The sequence below is a fragment of the Cydia amplana genome, chromosome Z (genome assembly GCF_948474715.1).
Source record: "Cydia amplana chromosome Z, ilCydAmpl1.1, whole genome shotgun sequence".
In the NCBI taxonomy this organism is placed as follows: Eukaryota; Metazoa; Arthropoda; class Insecta; order Lepidoptera; family Tortricidae; genus Cydia; species Cydia amplana.
In genome coordinates, this window is record NC_086096.1 from 8,786,748 (window position 1) to 8,801,141 (window position 14,394).

A 14,394-nucleotide genomic window follows, 5' to 3' on the forward strand; every position below is an offset into this window, starting at 1 on the left:
CGCTAGGTGAATACGGTGCCTGAATGCGGGCGTTGAAGCATACAAAATGAAAATTCAGGTCAGCGCATTGGGAAACTCGCCGCCGGCAGTGGCCGCAATGAGATGTTTCACAGGCCTTCTGGATATATGCACAAATTAAAAATTGCAACGTCAACTCAGAATACTTGTATCAGTCAAAAGATTCCATAAGTTGGTTAACGGCTCGGCTATCACTGGTGTTTGGTAGGGTTTACCTTTGTTTTGTCGCCAATTTTTCTGTAGAATTTTGTTTCACAGAAAAATTTTCAAGTAATATCATATAGCAAAATAATCATTACACGGAATATTTAATTCAAACAATTTTAGTTCGGTTTAGATACATTTCACAGAAAAAATTAAAAAATTGTTTCGTTTTAAGGATAATTTATCCATGTAATTTCATTTCACAGAATCATCGATATGTATAAAAGTTGCTTCTTATAAATATGGTTCACCAAAATTTAAAATACATAACAGTAATTTAGTCGAACATTAATTTCATAGAATAATAGTATTGAAGTATTCTTCATACATATCTTTGTTAGGCCGAAAGTCATTGCAACGTTAACAAAAACATTGCGGGTAAAATCATATGAAATGTTGACGCAAATGAATGTAAACGTTGCGGAGTTCTTATACTTGGAGTTATATTCTTTATCGTGTCGTGGTCCGCGTCTGCTCCGGCGCTACGGGCAAAGCAGCCCCTTCGCCCTTGCGTATCCATCCTCCGGCTTTTTACATACACTCTAGGGGTAGGACAGACAAGACCACGTGGATAGTGGGGTGCTCCGATTCGGATTTTGGTTAGTTAGACTTTTAAGTCTAAGTGCGTTTATGTGTATTTGAAGTGCGTTTTATTTAAATGAATACTAGGTGAAAGGTAATTTAGAGAAGTAATAATAGTTGAAATCAATATTCTGTGAACTGTAGTGTCGTACAAATAATACTCAATGAATAATAATTATAAAAAATAAATAAAATAAATAAAAATGATTTATTCAGTAATATAGTAGCTTAACAATATGCAGGTTGGTGTCTCTTTTTAAGCATACAAGATACCTGTGTCAAGAAACACCGCTCTTCCTTACTGGTTTACTAAGTACAATAACAGAGCAACGGTTGAAAGAAACAAAAATAGAATTAGAACTTAAGATTAAAATTACATTTAAATTAGCGTAACATGTAACTTAAACAGAAAAGAGATATCTAAGCTAGATATCTATGAGCCACTTGTGTGTATATATATATATGTGTGTGTGTGTGTGTATGTGTGTGTGTGTGTGTGTGTGTGTGTGTGTGTGTGTGTGCGCACGAATGCGTGAAGTGTATGTGTTGAATTCTACAGTTAGTTTTTATTTTATTTAAAAATCTTTCAATAAATATTCTGTATTTTAATAAAATTACATAGTATGTTTCTGTAAAATGAATAATCGAACAAACAAAATTTATTGTAACAAAAATGTGGGATTCGATTATTCTATGAATAATCTTCTTTAAAACAAAATTCGGCAAAAAAAATTGACGGGAAAATAAGGGTACACAGTTTGGTAGGCATGAAGCCAGAAGGCCGAAGGCGATGTTATAAATTAACTTAGTTTAAGTATTATTTTTATCCCAGGCCTTTAATAAGGCATATAGGGTGACCAGTAAACCTCACTATTTACAAAAAAAAAACTAAAATCAACCTTATTTGAGTACAGATATGTTTCACTATAGGTATGCTATGACTTTGTGGTGGTAATTAGTGAGTTTTGCTTGTCACCTGACGATATCGATATTCGAATTTGAACTGTCGATATCGATATTGAATCGATATCGATATCTGTCGATATCTGTTGATATCGATATTGTAGTAAATTTTGGATCCTACCACTATACAGTGTGTAAGTCCAATACGCGCAATAAATTAAACCAGGTATAAGAATTTACCCGTCTAATCATTAATTAAGAAGTTTTTTAAAGTTACACTTAATATGACTCCGTAATAAAAAAAATTCACATGTACCAAGCAGCAATGTACTGCAAACATTAAGAAACAGAAGATGACATGACATTACGAGATACGAGCTTTTTATTGTAACTGCTAACAAGCGTTGACAGTTACTTTAAAAAGCTCGTATCCCGTAACGTGTGGTGTATTACATTGCGGGCCGAATTATTTTGTATGGTTAAAATTTTCATTGCATTTCTAAGTAAAATGTATCTGAATATACTTTTTAGGTCCTATGCTAACCACCGTTTAAATATTCGCCCGTATTGGATTTACACACTGTATAAACACATTATCGCCGTTCATAAACTTGTTGCAAATCTGAATCGATCAACAGAATTCAACAGCGCTATGCTTAAGGCTTTGAGGGGAGATAACTTAAAATAAGAATGATAATACTCCAAAGAGTACGTAACAGTAACATTGAAATACTCTGGATATTGCCTAAGTATATTAATTTAAGATCCAATACATGTATATTCATTATAAGTTAATTGATTATTTCCTAACTGTAGATACATAACAAGTGTAGATATACTTAGCAGAGTGTACTGCCAAGTATCTAAGACAAATATTTGAATTTAGGGTATTTAAAATGAAAAAAATTCTTACACTACTTACAGTGAATTATTCTTTCACAATTTCACAACCAATCCATCAGCAATTAAAGTCAGGCGTAATACCTAAGTTCCGTTGAGCGACGTATAATTTCGTTTCAGTAATAACTTTCTAAATTCTAACCTTACGTCTTACCCCATCTTATAAATATTCTTCTTCATTAATAGCAGCAAGCCGAGTTTTCCCCCGACACTCATGCCCCGCCTCGCTTATCGAAGTACCTAATATGTATGTACCTAACTGATTCTGATATAATTTTTGTTTGTGAAATCTGGCTGACCGAGTAATGATTTTACAGATCGTTTGTTAATTAATCGGCTACCTACATAATACCTACTTCTTTTTGTTGAACAAGTTTTTGTTGCTGCAGTTTGGTTTAAAATGTACTGCTAGCAAAATTATTTGCATGCTCCCTTAATTGTTTACCATTTTTGATAACGACAGACTGGCACCTAATTACTTCATACGAAAACAAGCCATCGCCATAAAGCTCACACTGTCCTAGTAGTTTACAAAACAATAACTCAAACCTGTATCTTTAATATGGAGAAAAGTAAGTGTAAGGCCTGAGTGGACGCTCGAGTTGGGCGTGCAGCGGGGCGGGGTGTGCGGCGTGCACGTTAAACAAATGCAAACGTATAGGAGCGGCCTTAGTGCACGCTGCTCAAATTACTCCTGACCCCGACGCCACGCTGCACTCCCCGCCGAACTCTCCGCTTCGAGCTTCTACTCAGGCCTTACACTAAGGGATAAAATGTGTTTAGGTTGTAGGTATACCCTATACAACTACTCTGTGCAGAAATTAGGAATTTACTTAATACCTACGCACTTGCTGATTTTGCTTACGCATAAGCAACACGTGGCAGTTTCTTCGCCAGACTTTTCTTTGTATTTTGTTAACGTGGAGAAGAAAGATTTGTATGCTAAACATGTTTCCTAAAAGATGTAGATGGTAGTTGCATTAATAAAAGGACGGGTAAGGTATTTTCGACACAATATTTGGAAAATGTAGCACAATAGGGGTTTTCATTTTGTGTGACGCCGCGCCGCGTAGGAGCTGCACGTAAAATAGATGAGATGCGATATGTTTGACGATCTATACAAGCTACATTTAACTATAAATTATAACGGGTGTCTCATGTAACACGAGCAAATAAGTAATTAAAACATAGATTGTACCTACTCCTCAAACAATGAAAAATGTGTTCAAAAATTTGTAAAAAAAAGTATAATTTTCTCTTTTTCATACAAATTAAATATTCTTTTCAATGTAGGACATCAACAATGGAAATTTATAGTTGCTCGTCACGTATTGAATATAACAAAATTCGCAATACATTGCGTCTTATAAAAAAATGTTGTTTGAGCTCGGCTTGTTAAGGCTAAACCGGGCTGGTCTGGACAGTTTAATAACGCACCTGGAAAAAAACCGGTTTGCCCCAGGGAAACTAGTTGAGCCTGAAATTGAGTTTTGCCGGTAAAATTATCATCATCATCATCATCATCATAACTTAAGAGCTTTGCTCTTGTCGGTGGAATAATCGCCAATCATTCCTTTCTTGTGCCAGTCTTTTAATTTCCTCGTACGACGTATATTTTTTTATTTGGCTATGATAAATTCTAGGTTTCCCTTCTTATCTTGTCTTTTCAATCCTGCCTTCCAAGATGTTCAGGAAAAACCTGTCATGCCGTATCAGGTGTCCTACCATCATGGCTCTCCTATTTCTTATTGTATTTAATAAGCATCGCTTTTCTCCTATCATACTCAGGACTTCTTCATTCGTCTTCCTCTCAGTCCAGCTGATCCTTTCCATCCTCCGCCAACACCACATTTCGAAAGCTTCCAACCGTTTTCTATCTTTTTGTCTCAGTGTCCAAGTCTCACTCGCATACAACGCAATGCTCCAGATAAACACCTTTATTAATCGTTTTTTGGCTTTTTTTGAGATGCGTGCCTTAAGTAGATCTTTTTTGTTATTGAAGGCTCTTTTAGTTATAGCGATTCTTTGTCTGATGTCCTCAGTGCATCTAGAGTCATTGGTTATTACGCTCCCTAGATATTTGTACTGCTTGACTTGTTCTATTGGTAAATTGGTACCCATCGGTAAAATTATACATATCTAATATTGAGAGTGCTTAAGCGTCCGGTAGCTTTACCGGTTCCAGGACCGGAGCTTTAATCATCCCGTAGTTATCTTATCAGGAGCCCCTGGAGATGGCCTGTAATTACGTCCTGAGCGAGGCCGCGACTAATTGCGAGCTATTTCTTGCGTCGCCAAGTCTGCATCACCAACCAACGACGCACTATTTGTCTACATTGAGCCAGATACAACCAATCTCTAATTCCTATTATATTTAAATTTAATATGAGTAGGTACATAATTCACACCGCACAAAATTGTAATTTAATTATACTAAAATCGAAAGAATCGAACGACTTGTCTGTTACATCGACACTTCTGTGTACTTTACATCCATTCGTCCGTGTGTGTGCCAAGGACGGCCTTGCTCATGAATACTGCATTTATTAGTTCAATAACATTAAATCATATCCGATGATACAATGTTACTGGGTATCATTGAAATCGATTAGTCAAATTTGAATTGCGATTACCAACATTGAAAAATACTAGGGTTTAAGTAATAATAATATAGTGTTTCTAGTGTAACTAGGATACAATTAAAAATAAATTAATCTATAACTAAATAATCACCACTTTACTTAAATAACACAGGTCTGCGGGCGATCAATTTTAATGTAACCCACAAAATGTACACTTTGTCCATTACGGAATTGGTCTAACAATGGACTGTTAATTAATTTTGTTAAAATGGTCTCGTGTTTTACATAGAATATCCTCTCGTATTCTTAGATCACGTTCAAATCCGTTTCAATATAATTTAACTGAACAAAGTGACAAAAAGGGGACATGACTATATGACCGTGACCACAACCGTGACCATGCCTACGTCCGCTCAATGGACGGGAAACCACGATTTGCTTTTCATGTTTGCAAAATTTCATTCATACTACTAAGTTAACGTTTTAAAATTTGTTTTGAACATGTAAAATGTTTTCATTATAAATACAAATAAAAATGCTTTTGCTTTATGATTTTACTAACACTGCTGTTTTTGCTTTATTATATAAAGACTGAAGAATGAAGGTGTCAGTCACCAGACCTTATCATCTTTCTTTACTCTCCTCTTACGTCTCCCCTGAAATTTATGGAATTACCTTATAGCACCGATTGGTACTTTCAGTATTTCTATATTAATTTATCCAAGATTAGTATTCTGCAATCTTGTTTCGGTGGTTTTGAACAATGTATACGTGATTTTCCACAGGTTTGCACCACCAAGCCGGGCGGGAAAACCCGCTTGACTTCGGCCATAACAAGCACCTCTGATGTAAAGTGTCGCCATCTAGTTATTTTTGCTCTAATTTAGTTCGTTCCTTTGTCCTTTGTTGATTAAGTCCTATGAATAATTCCTCAACTTTGTTCACTAAAGATGAGACGAGACTAAACGGTGTAACGGCTAACGTTTATACAGGATGTAATCTGAGATTCGATCTTTAATAACAAAGGCTTAAGACGAAAGTGGACGACCGCCTCAAAAGTCCCGAAACCGCCTTTCCGTACAAACGCAGTCCTCATTTTCCTCTCTGGAATATAAACATGATTGAAAATATCTTGACACAATTTGATAGGTATATATTGACTATTGATCTTCGATTGTTTTTTTTTCATTTTTTTAATTGTTACTGTGCCAAATAAAACGATTATTAAATAAAATATGACTCGTTCTCATGTATACTAGAGTTATTCCCTCGTAATTTTAATTAAAGCGTTAGTTTAAATTTATTTTGAAAAGTAAAAACAAAGCACATTTATGCATAAACTACAAAATGCAATGAGTAACTATTTTCAGTAATTAATAAACACTGTAAATTAGCGCCCACAATGTTATGTTCTGTGTACATAATGTTTTTACAAATTATTGAAGTTCACAGCAGCGTTTAATATGTTTGAAGGATCACCTAGATGTCCAATAACTGGGAAACGATCTACTGATAATTCACAGTACCTATTAGAGCTATATTTGTACCTAGTAGTCATGTTTTTATGTTTTTCGTCGTACGTGTCAGGCAGGCCTGTTAGAGAGGAAATAGAGCAACATAAAGTTTGGCTTTTGTAGGAGCTTTGCTATGTATTTAGGTACTTCATTTATTATCTAATAGCAACAATAGTAAAATCACAAACAAAATAGGGTCAGGGTTCGCAGGTGAGAAATAAAACGAACATAACAAACAAGGTACAACTTTATATTACTCGTCCAAATAGTACTCCAGACAAACAAACGATTTCTCGTCATATTAGGGCCACCCCACCCTAGCGTCTCCCGAGCGTCGGCGTCTAGTCGACTCTGGCTGCTGCTCGACGCAACGAAACGTCGGCGCAGCGACGTCATTTTCCATAGCGCTGACTAGACGCCGACGCTCAAAAGACGCTCGTATGAGGTGGCACTAATACGGACAAAGCGCTTGACTTTTGCCTTTTTACGAAAATAAAGTAAAAATCTGTATTTTTACAAGCAAGAATTCTAAACGAACCACTTAATAAACTGACGAAACTGTCTGTGGTGGCAGAAAGCTCAGTTGCAGAAACCTCTCGGTGACATTTCATTCACTTTATGCAGCAGTTTGTTGCTTAGCGTTACTTTTTATTGTGATTTTGTAAAAACTAAAGGTAAAAACCGGCCAAGTGCGAGTCGGACTCGCGCACGGAGGGTTCCGCATCATCAACAAAAAATAGAGCAAAACAAGCAAAAAAATGGTCACCCATCCAAGTACTGACCCCGCCCGACGTTGCTTAACTTCGGTCAAAAATCACGTTTGTTGTATGGGAGCCCCACTTAAATCTTTATTTTATTCTGTTTTTAGGGTTCCGTACCCAAAGGGTAAAAACGGGACCCTATTACTAAGACTCCGTTGTCCGTCCGTCCGTCCGTCCGTCCGTCCGTCCGTCCGTCCGTCCGTCCGTCCGTCCGTCCGTCCGTCCGTCCGTCCGTCCGTCCGTCCGTCTGTCACCAGGCTGTATCTCACGAACCGTAATAGCTAGACAGTCGAAATTTTCACAGATGATGTATTTCTGTTGCCGCTATAACAACAAATACTAAAAACAGAATAAAATAAAGATTTAGGTGGGGCTCCCATACAACAAACGTGATTTTTGACCGAAGTTAAGCAACGTCGGGCGGGGTCAGTAGTGTCAGTACTTGGATGGGTGACCGTTTTTTTTCTTGTTTTTTGTTGATGGTGCGGAACCCTCCGTGCGCGAGTCCGACTCGCACTTGGCCGGTTTTTAGTATTTGTTGTTATAGCGGCAACAGAAATACATCATCTGTGAAAATTTCAACTGTCTAGCTATCACGGTTCGTGAGATACAGCCAGGTGACAGACGGACGGACGGACGGACGGACAGCGGAGTCTTAGTAATAGGGTCCCGTTTTTACCCTTTGGGTACGGAACCCTAAAAACGGATGTAATTTACGAGTACATATTATTATACAGTATTATCTGCGGTATCAGAGATTAACGTGAATAAAATTAATTAGGTATATGAATTATATTTATGTGCTTGGCACTAATTATAATATGGAAATTTTAGTTGTAGTCGGACAATGTCGAGTGGATATACAGTAAAATGCCTTACATTATAATATGCCCAGCATTAAAGTCTATGTGCACTCAGAACCCAGAACTCTTGGGCATACCTTAATGAATTTATTAAACACCTAGTAGCATTTTCAGAAATTATGTTACAATAAAATATTTACAGTAAAATACCGAAAGTCACAAAAATGGACTTACAGTGTTATGCCTCTCAGATACGGAACTGAGTTTCTGGTACAGTCGCCATCAGGTATATCGGAGCGGCCAAAGTGCATAAAAATATCTTAAGTTTCGACGTTGAAAGACGACGTCGTTGATCATTGATTTATCAATGTTTAATTCCTCAAAAAAACCTTGTGTACTAGATAGGACAATAATAAAGTCAAAAATCCAATTGAATACCCATGCCCAAGCTGAGTCGCATAGACTATTTTATGTAAATCCGTTTCTGTACTAATTAATTCTTTTTTGTTTCCATTTTGTTGTGCAGAAAGGTTCGAAACTGTTCAGCCGCGGCAGCAAGAGCAGTGACGCGAGCATCGAGAGCATCGACATCATGCACCACCCCATCTACCGCATCTTCTACGTGTCACACGACAGCTCCGATCTCAAGATCTTCTCTTACATCGCGAGGGACGGAGCCACCAACCTCTTCAAGTGCAATGTCTTCAAAAGCAACAGAAAGGTCAGCAGATTCTATCTTTGTAGGCGGCATGCCTTGGTGTAAATAAATACTATCGATTGAAATACAGACTTCCATAGGGCTCAGTATTCAGTAAATTCATCAAATTGACGTTCTATTAGTATCTTTTTAAATCTCATTGGCTGTTGTTCTCGCTGTGCCTACTTTATTAAATGTACCCACTTAAAACTAATTAGGTACAGTAACTGATCGATGTTTTGTTAAAATGTTGTCGTATTTAATGTCCTACTAGATAACTTTCACTCAAAGTTAATATTGCGGTACTTAGTTTTTTTATACAATCATTTATCACGTCTAAAATATAAAATACAAACAACGCAATGGCTTAATGCATTTTAGAGTAGGGGCCACGTAACGGCAGCCCTTTCGCGTGTGCTGTTTATGAAGATCGCAGCGCCTCGTAAAATGCGGGCCGGCGATAAACCGCAGCTGTCGTATCACAAACAATATGTGGGAATCACCACTTTTTCAACAAACCCCCGCGCACTTACGAACTGAATGGACGCAGTAAAAGGGTAAAGTAACCCATCGCTCGAAGACATTACTCAGACGTGTTTCGCTGCGAAAACAATGTCGATGTGAATGGACGCGGGTGGATCCCGGGATTGTATCGGGTTACGCCGTCACGTCCGGCCTTTTGGGTTATTCGGTATTTCTCGTGTGGCGCAAGGAGCCTCTTGTGTGTTTTTTCGGCTCTGCGCTGCTTTTATTTAGTCTACCGTTGACGCCGTACGTATTTTACAGTGTCACATTGGATGGAATTATACTTCTACAGAACGTGACCCTACGCTGCGTACGGTTCGTAATTTCGTATCAAGGCCTATGGCCCGGCTTCTCGGTATACGTCGTACGCTTGGCATCAATTATGAAACCATCAAGACTTGTACTAAAATCGCGTCTAAACACGCATACTATTAATATAATTATATACGCACCACCATACGCACAGACTAGCGTTATACGTTAGTCTTTAATAAATTATTGTTTTTATAACGATAATTTTGTTGAGCGAGAATAGGGTTACAACTAGGGTTTGCTCCCGGGAAATACCGGTACCGAAAGTACCGGGAATTCCCGGGATTTAGAGCCAAGCAAAGAACCGGGATTTCAAAATTAAAATCCCGGTACTCCCGGGATTTTCGGGACTAAAATTTTCGGTACAATATTTGACTGCTTTCTGTTACTTTGCATGAAATATCATGTTTTATAAAGAAAATAAATATATTTTATCAATCTAAGGCCGATGGTAATACTTTTACGGCTGACCACTACATTAAAATAAATTTAAAAAAAAAGTCAATGGGTTTGACAATGCCGACAATATAAAATTGCGTAATTTGATACTTTAAGGGCATAAAGGACTATAAGGGCTTTGTTTGTGCGATAAATAATTTTATACGAACAATTAGTTATTTCATATTTGTATACTAACTAGAAGCAAAAATAGAGACAATTTTGTAATTAATAAAATACTAATTTTAATTCAAATTCAAACACGGTATAAGAAACTCACATATGATAATGATATTTCAAATGAATTAATAATTCTGGCTAAATAATTTCTTGATTTGTCGTATTGATAGTTCTGTTAATGTTCGAAGGTCCACAGCCCATTTTGAACGCATCCGAAAATTATCAATTTTGTTTATCCTTTTTCACAAAACGTCTTACATATTTAAAAAAAAATGATGATATTACTGAGCCACAATTCAGTTTTCGCCAATCAACAAAGATAGTAAAAATATCATGTAGTTTAGGAAAAAAAAAACAAATTATATTAATGATTGAGTGACTTAAAGACACATATTATGGTACAAAAGAAGTGTGTACCTTCACTGTGCTACTTTTTTATTGTTTTAAGAAAGATTCGTGGTCATTTTAGGCTTTTTTTTATTGAAAATTGATGTGAAAACTGATTTTTGAAGGCAGTCCCGAAAGTACCGAAAATACCGGGAAATCCCGGTTCCATTTTTGCCCGGTACCGAAAATCCCGGTTCTTTTAAACAGTACCGGTTCTGCAATCCCTAGTTACAACGGTATTCTTTCACTTTTTTTCCTTTTTCCTCCTCCCATAAAACGGCCATCCTCAGAGAACAAGTCTGCCGCCACGTCTAGTTACCACTAATCTTTTCATATATTTTATATTGAGCAGCGGTAATCAGACCACAGGACATATTTTCTGAAAATGGTCGAAAAAGTTTACGACTTTACTATACGCTGAGATATACACATAAAAATAGGTCCGGGAGCTTTATATCACAACTGAAACTAGCCTTAATAGGACCTGGCGGTTGTCTTTGGCAAAATATCTCTTAACTTTTCATGTCTATCCGTACCTACAAAAACAGTATATGCAGTTTCGTGTATAGTGAACTCTATCATAGGTACATATGTACTCTATATCATCCATCAAATAGGTGGGGCTGGTCAAACTGGTCATCCATCACTTATTTGCTAGAAAATATATCTTATTAATACATCCGGAATTCCGGATGCACAATTCGCGTAAATTCCTGGCCATCCGCTATCATTCCGATTTGCACAGCTTTTTTTCTCTCACTGCGGCACGACGGCTATTCACCGACCCTTTTTGTCTGGTTTACATTCCGGATGTTCCATAGAATGCACATGCCGCTTCGATGTCTCCGCTCATTTTGCAGGCGTTCTATAGATCCAATATACAGAGTGCTTCCTGTAACAGGAGCAATAGATTAAACTAAAGGCTGTACCCCTCAAACTGACCAACATTTGTTCAGCAACTTTTAAAAATTATGAATCCTTTAGACTTCCTTTTTTTCATACAAAATAAATAATGCCTTCAATGTACGCTGACATCAGTGTGTTTGACGTTGCTTGTCACGCTTTAAACATAACAAAATTTGCAATACATTGCGTCTTAGAATAAACTTTAAAGTCTAATAAAAATCAAAACATAAGTTATTTTCAAAAGTTGCTGAACAAATGTTGGTCAGTTTGAGGAGTACAGCCTACAGTTTAATTTATTGCTCCTGATACAGGAAGCACCCTGTATTATCTCACATACGTGTCTACAGTATATCTTCTTCTGTGATAATTCTTACGAGATAACTCGTCGGCGCCCTGTTTTCTCGCACTCCTAAAATACTATACCGCAATATGAGCACATACGGTCATTCAGTGGTTTCCAAGCTCACAATCTTTGCGCGCCACAAAATGCATCATAACTAAACATAAAATTCACCTAGGGCGTCGTTAAGTCTAGTGTCTTTTTATATGATCTATGCAGCGCGAGTTAATCTGTGGGAGTCTACTCCGGAAGTGTAATTATTTCTTACGGTATTGATTGGGGCTTTCCTCAGGCCTTGTCCGGCTTCGAGAATCCGGTGATACCCGGCCTTTACACGGATGGATACGAGTATTTTATTAGTAAGGGGATTAATTACTAGCATTTTGTACATACATCAAATTTATACTTCATGTTTCAATTCTAGACTGATTGCTGTAAATTATAATAAAAGCGGAACTATGTACTTACTTTTATATATATGTAGATATTAAACGTGTTTTTAAATATTTCCCCAGTTCAATGTATGGTAGTCGTTTGTTGAAGTGGGTAATTACGTAGGCGTATAAATATAGGCGACTTCAATAAACATCAGAGCCTTCTGTGTTTTTACTTACGATGACTTCATGCTCCTTCATTCACGTTAATAATATATTTTGCAGATCTCGTAAACTTTTGTATCCACGACGTTTCCATTAAACTTGGAAAAACAAAATTCACAAATAAGAAACGAGATTCAATAATACGCGATCGGATTTTATAATTAAGTAGCTAAGAACACGTAAGAATTCGCAAAAAAAGGTTCGAGTGGCTAAATGGAATCAAATGCAAGGTAATTTATTTCTCAAGTGTAAAAGTGTAAGAGAGAAAAGTCAATATTAGCCGAGCCACGGGAAAGGTTAGCCGCATGGAATTGCTTCTTCGTGAAGACTTAGAGACCTTTTAGAGTGTATAAAATACTAAATGTGAACGACACAAAGGAATTAAAGATTTACATTAGTACTTACGAGTCTTTAGCTTCAAAATAAGTGGCCGTTAGCTTATAATAAGCATTAACGTTAGTTTACGGTAAATCTATGCAAGTATGACTTCAGAAATTCATTATCAGGTATTCAAATAGAGTATAAGGTAAATACCGTTACCGAAGTATAAATTGCACCGATTCACCATACAAGTTGTTCGAGAGGTCAGTGAATTATTTCAACAACTGTACTGAAATTGAATTTAAAAAAACATCAAATTTTATCATGCCAATTTTAGGACCTATATTATGATAAATTATTAGCAATGCTTGGAAGTGAACACCTAACAAGTATTGTCGATCAAAATGTAGGAAACGATGAAATAGCAATGTTAGTCAATAGAGTCTGTTCGGAAAGAGAAGAGTCGTGGAATGTATTGGGCTCCATACGTTCCACTAGTACTATGCCTTATGGGAAACGGTCGAAGAGATAGTTCAGATCCGAAAACCGCTACCAACTTTTAGTATGTTGTTGGGCATGGTATTGACAGCGGCGCCGGCCATCTACTTCAGCGGAATGACGTCATCAAAATGACTCCCGCTTCGTTGCGAATATTGCATATTGCACCCAAACTATGCATGGCACATAATCGTGTGGGGTATTAAATGGAAGCCAGTTAAATATGCTATATTTCATTTATACAGTGTGTACCAAAATATACAGCCGTTTAAGAGCCATTTACAAAAGAATCAAAATAATGAAAAAAAATATTCAATTATTTGGGTTTTACAACCAAACCAAAAGTCGGATGTTAAAGCAATGTACTACAAAATTAAAGACGACGTCTGACGCCATACGCTGATATCAATAAAGTCAAAATTGGACCAAATATGTGGAAATTATGCATCAAAATGTAGATATTCGCCCATACAAATGCATTAAAGTTAAAAAAATCCAAATTGGTCATTTTCAGGATAATCCGCGTAAGCTTCTAGTATGTTATTAGCAATATGACCTGGGTTCTAAAACTGTCGGGAGACCATCTCTATTGTCCCCCAGTCAGGAATAATGACGTCATACAAATAATCACTGCCGAATTTCGTAAAATGTAAATTATAGCTATACTATGAGTCACACATACATGTGTGTTACATGTAATGAAAGGTTATTAAATTTAGTATGATTTATTTAAACATTGTTTGTAAAAAAAATGTACGGTTTAAGAGCTAGAAACAAAGAAATACCACTTTTTATGGAAAAAGTAGATGTATATCAATTTTATAGCTAAACTAAAATCGTCAATAAAATGTTGCGTATAATATTTAAAATACCAATTATTCAACTATACACCACAATTTAAATTTTACAGTTCCCATAAAAACT

At 36.6% G+C, this 14,394-nt stretch overlaps 1 protein-coding gene across 1 annotated transcript in view; it reads left to right on the forward strand.

The window, feature by feature from the left end:
• The window catches only part of LOC134661454 (carboxyl-terminal PDZ ligand of neuronal nitric oxide synthase protein), a 212,510-nt gene that overhangs the window by 154,444 nt on the left and 43,672 nt on the right, over nucleotides 1-14,394 (forward strand). Inside the window, exon 5 of the mRNA XM_063517552.1 lies at nucleotides 8,794-8,988. Coding sequence (XP_063373622.1) covers nucleotides 8,794-8,988 — 195 coding nt within the window. The remainder of the gene's footprint in view (nucleotides 1-8,793; nucleotides 8,989-14,394) is intronic.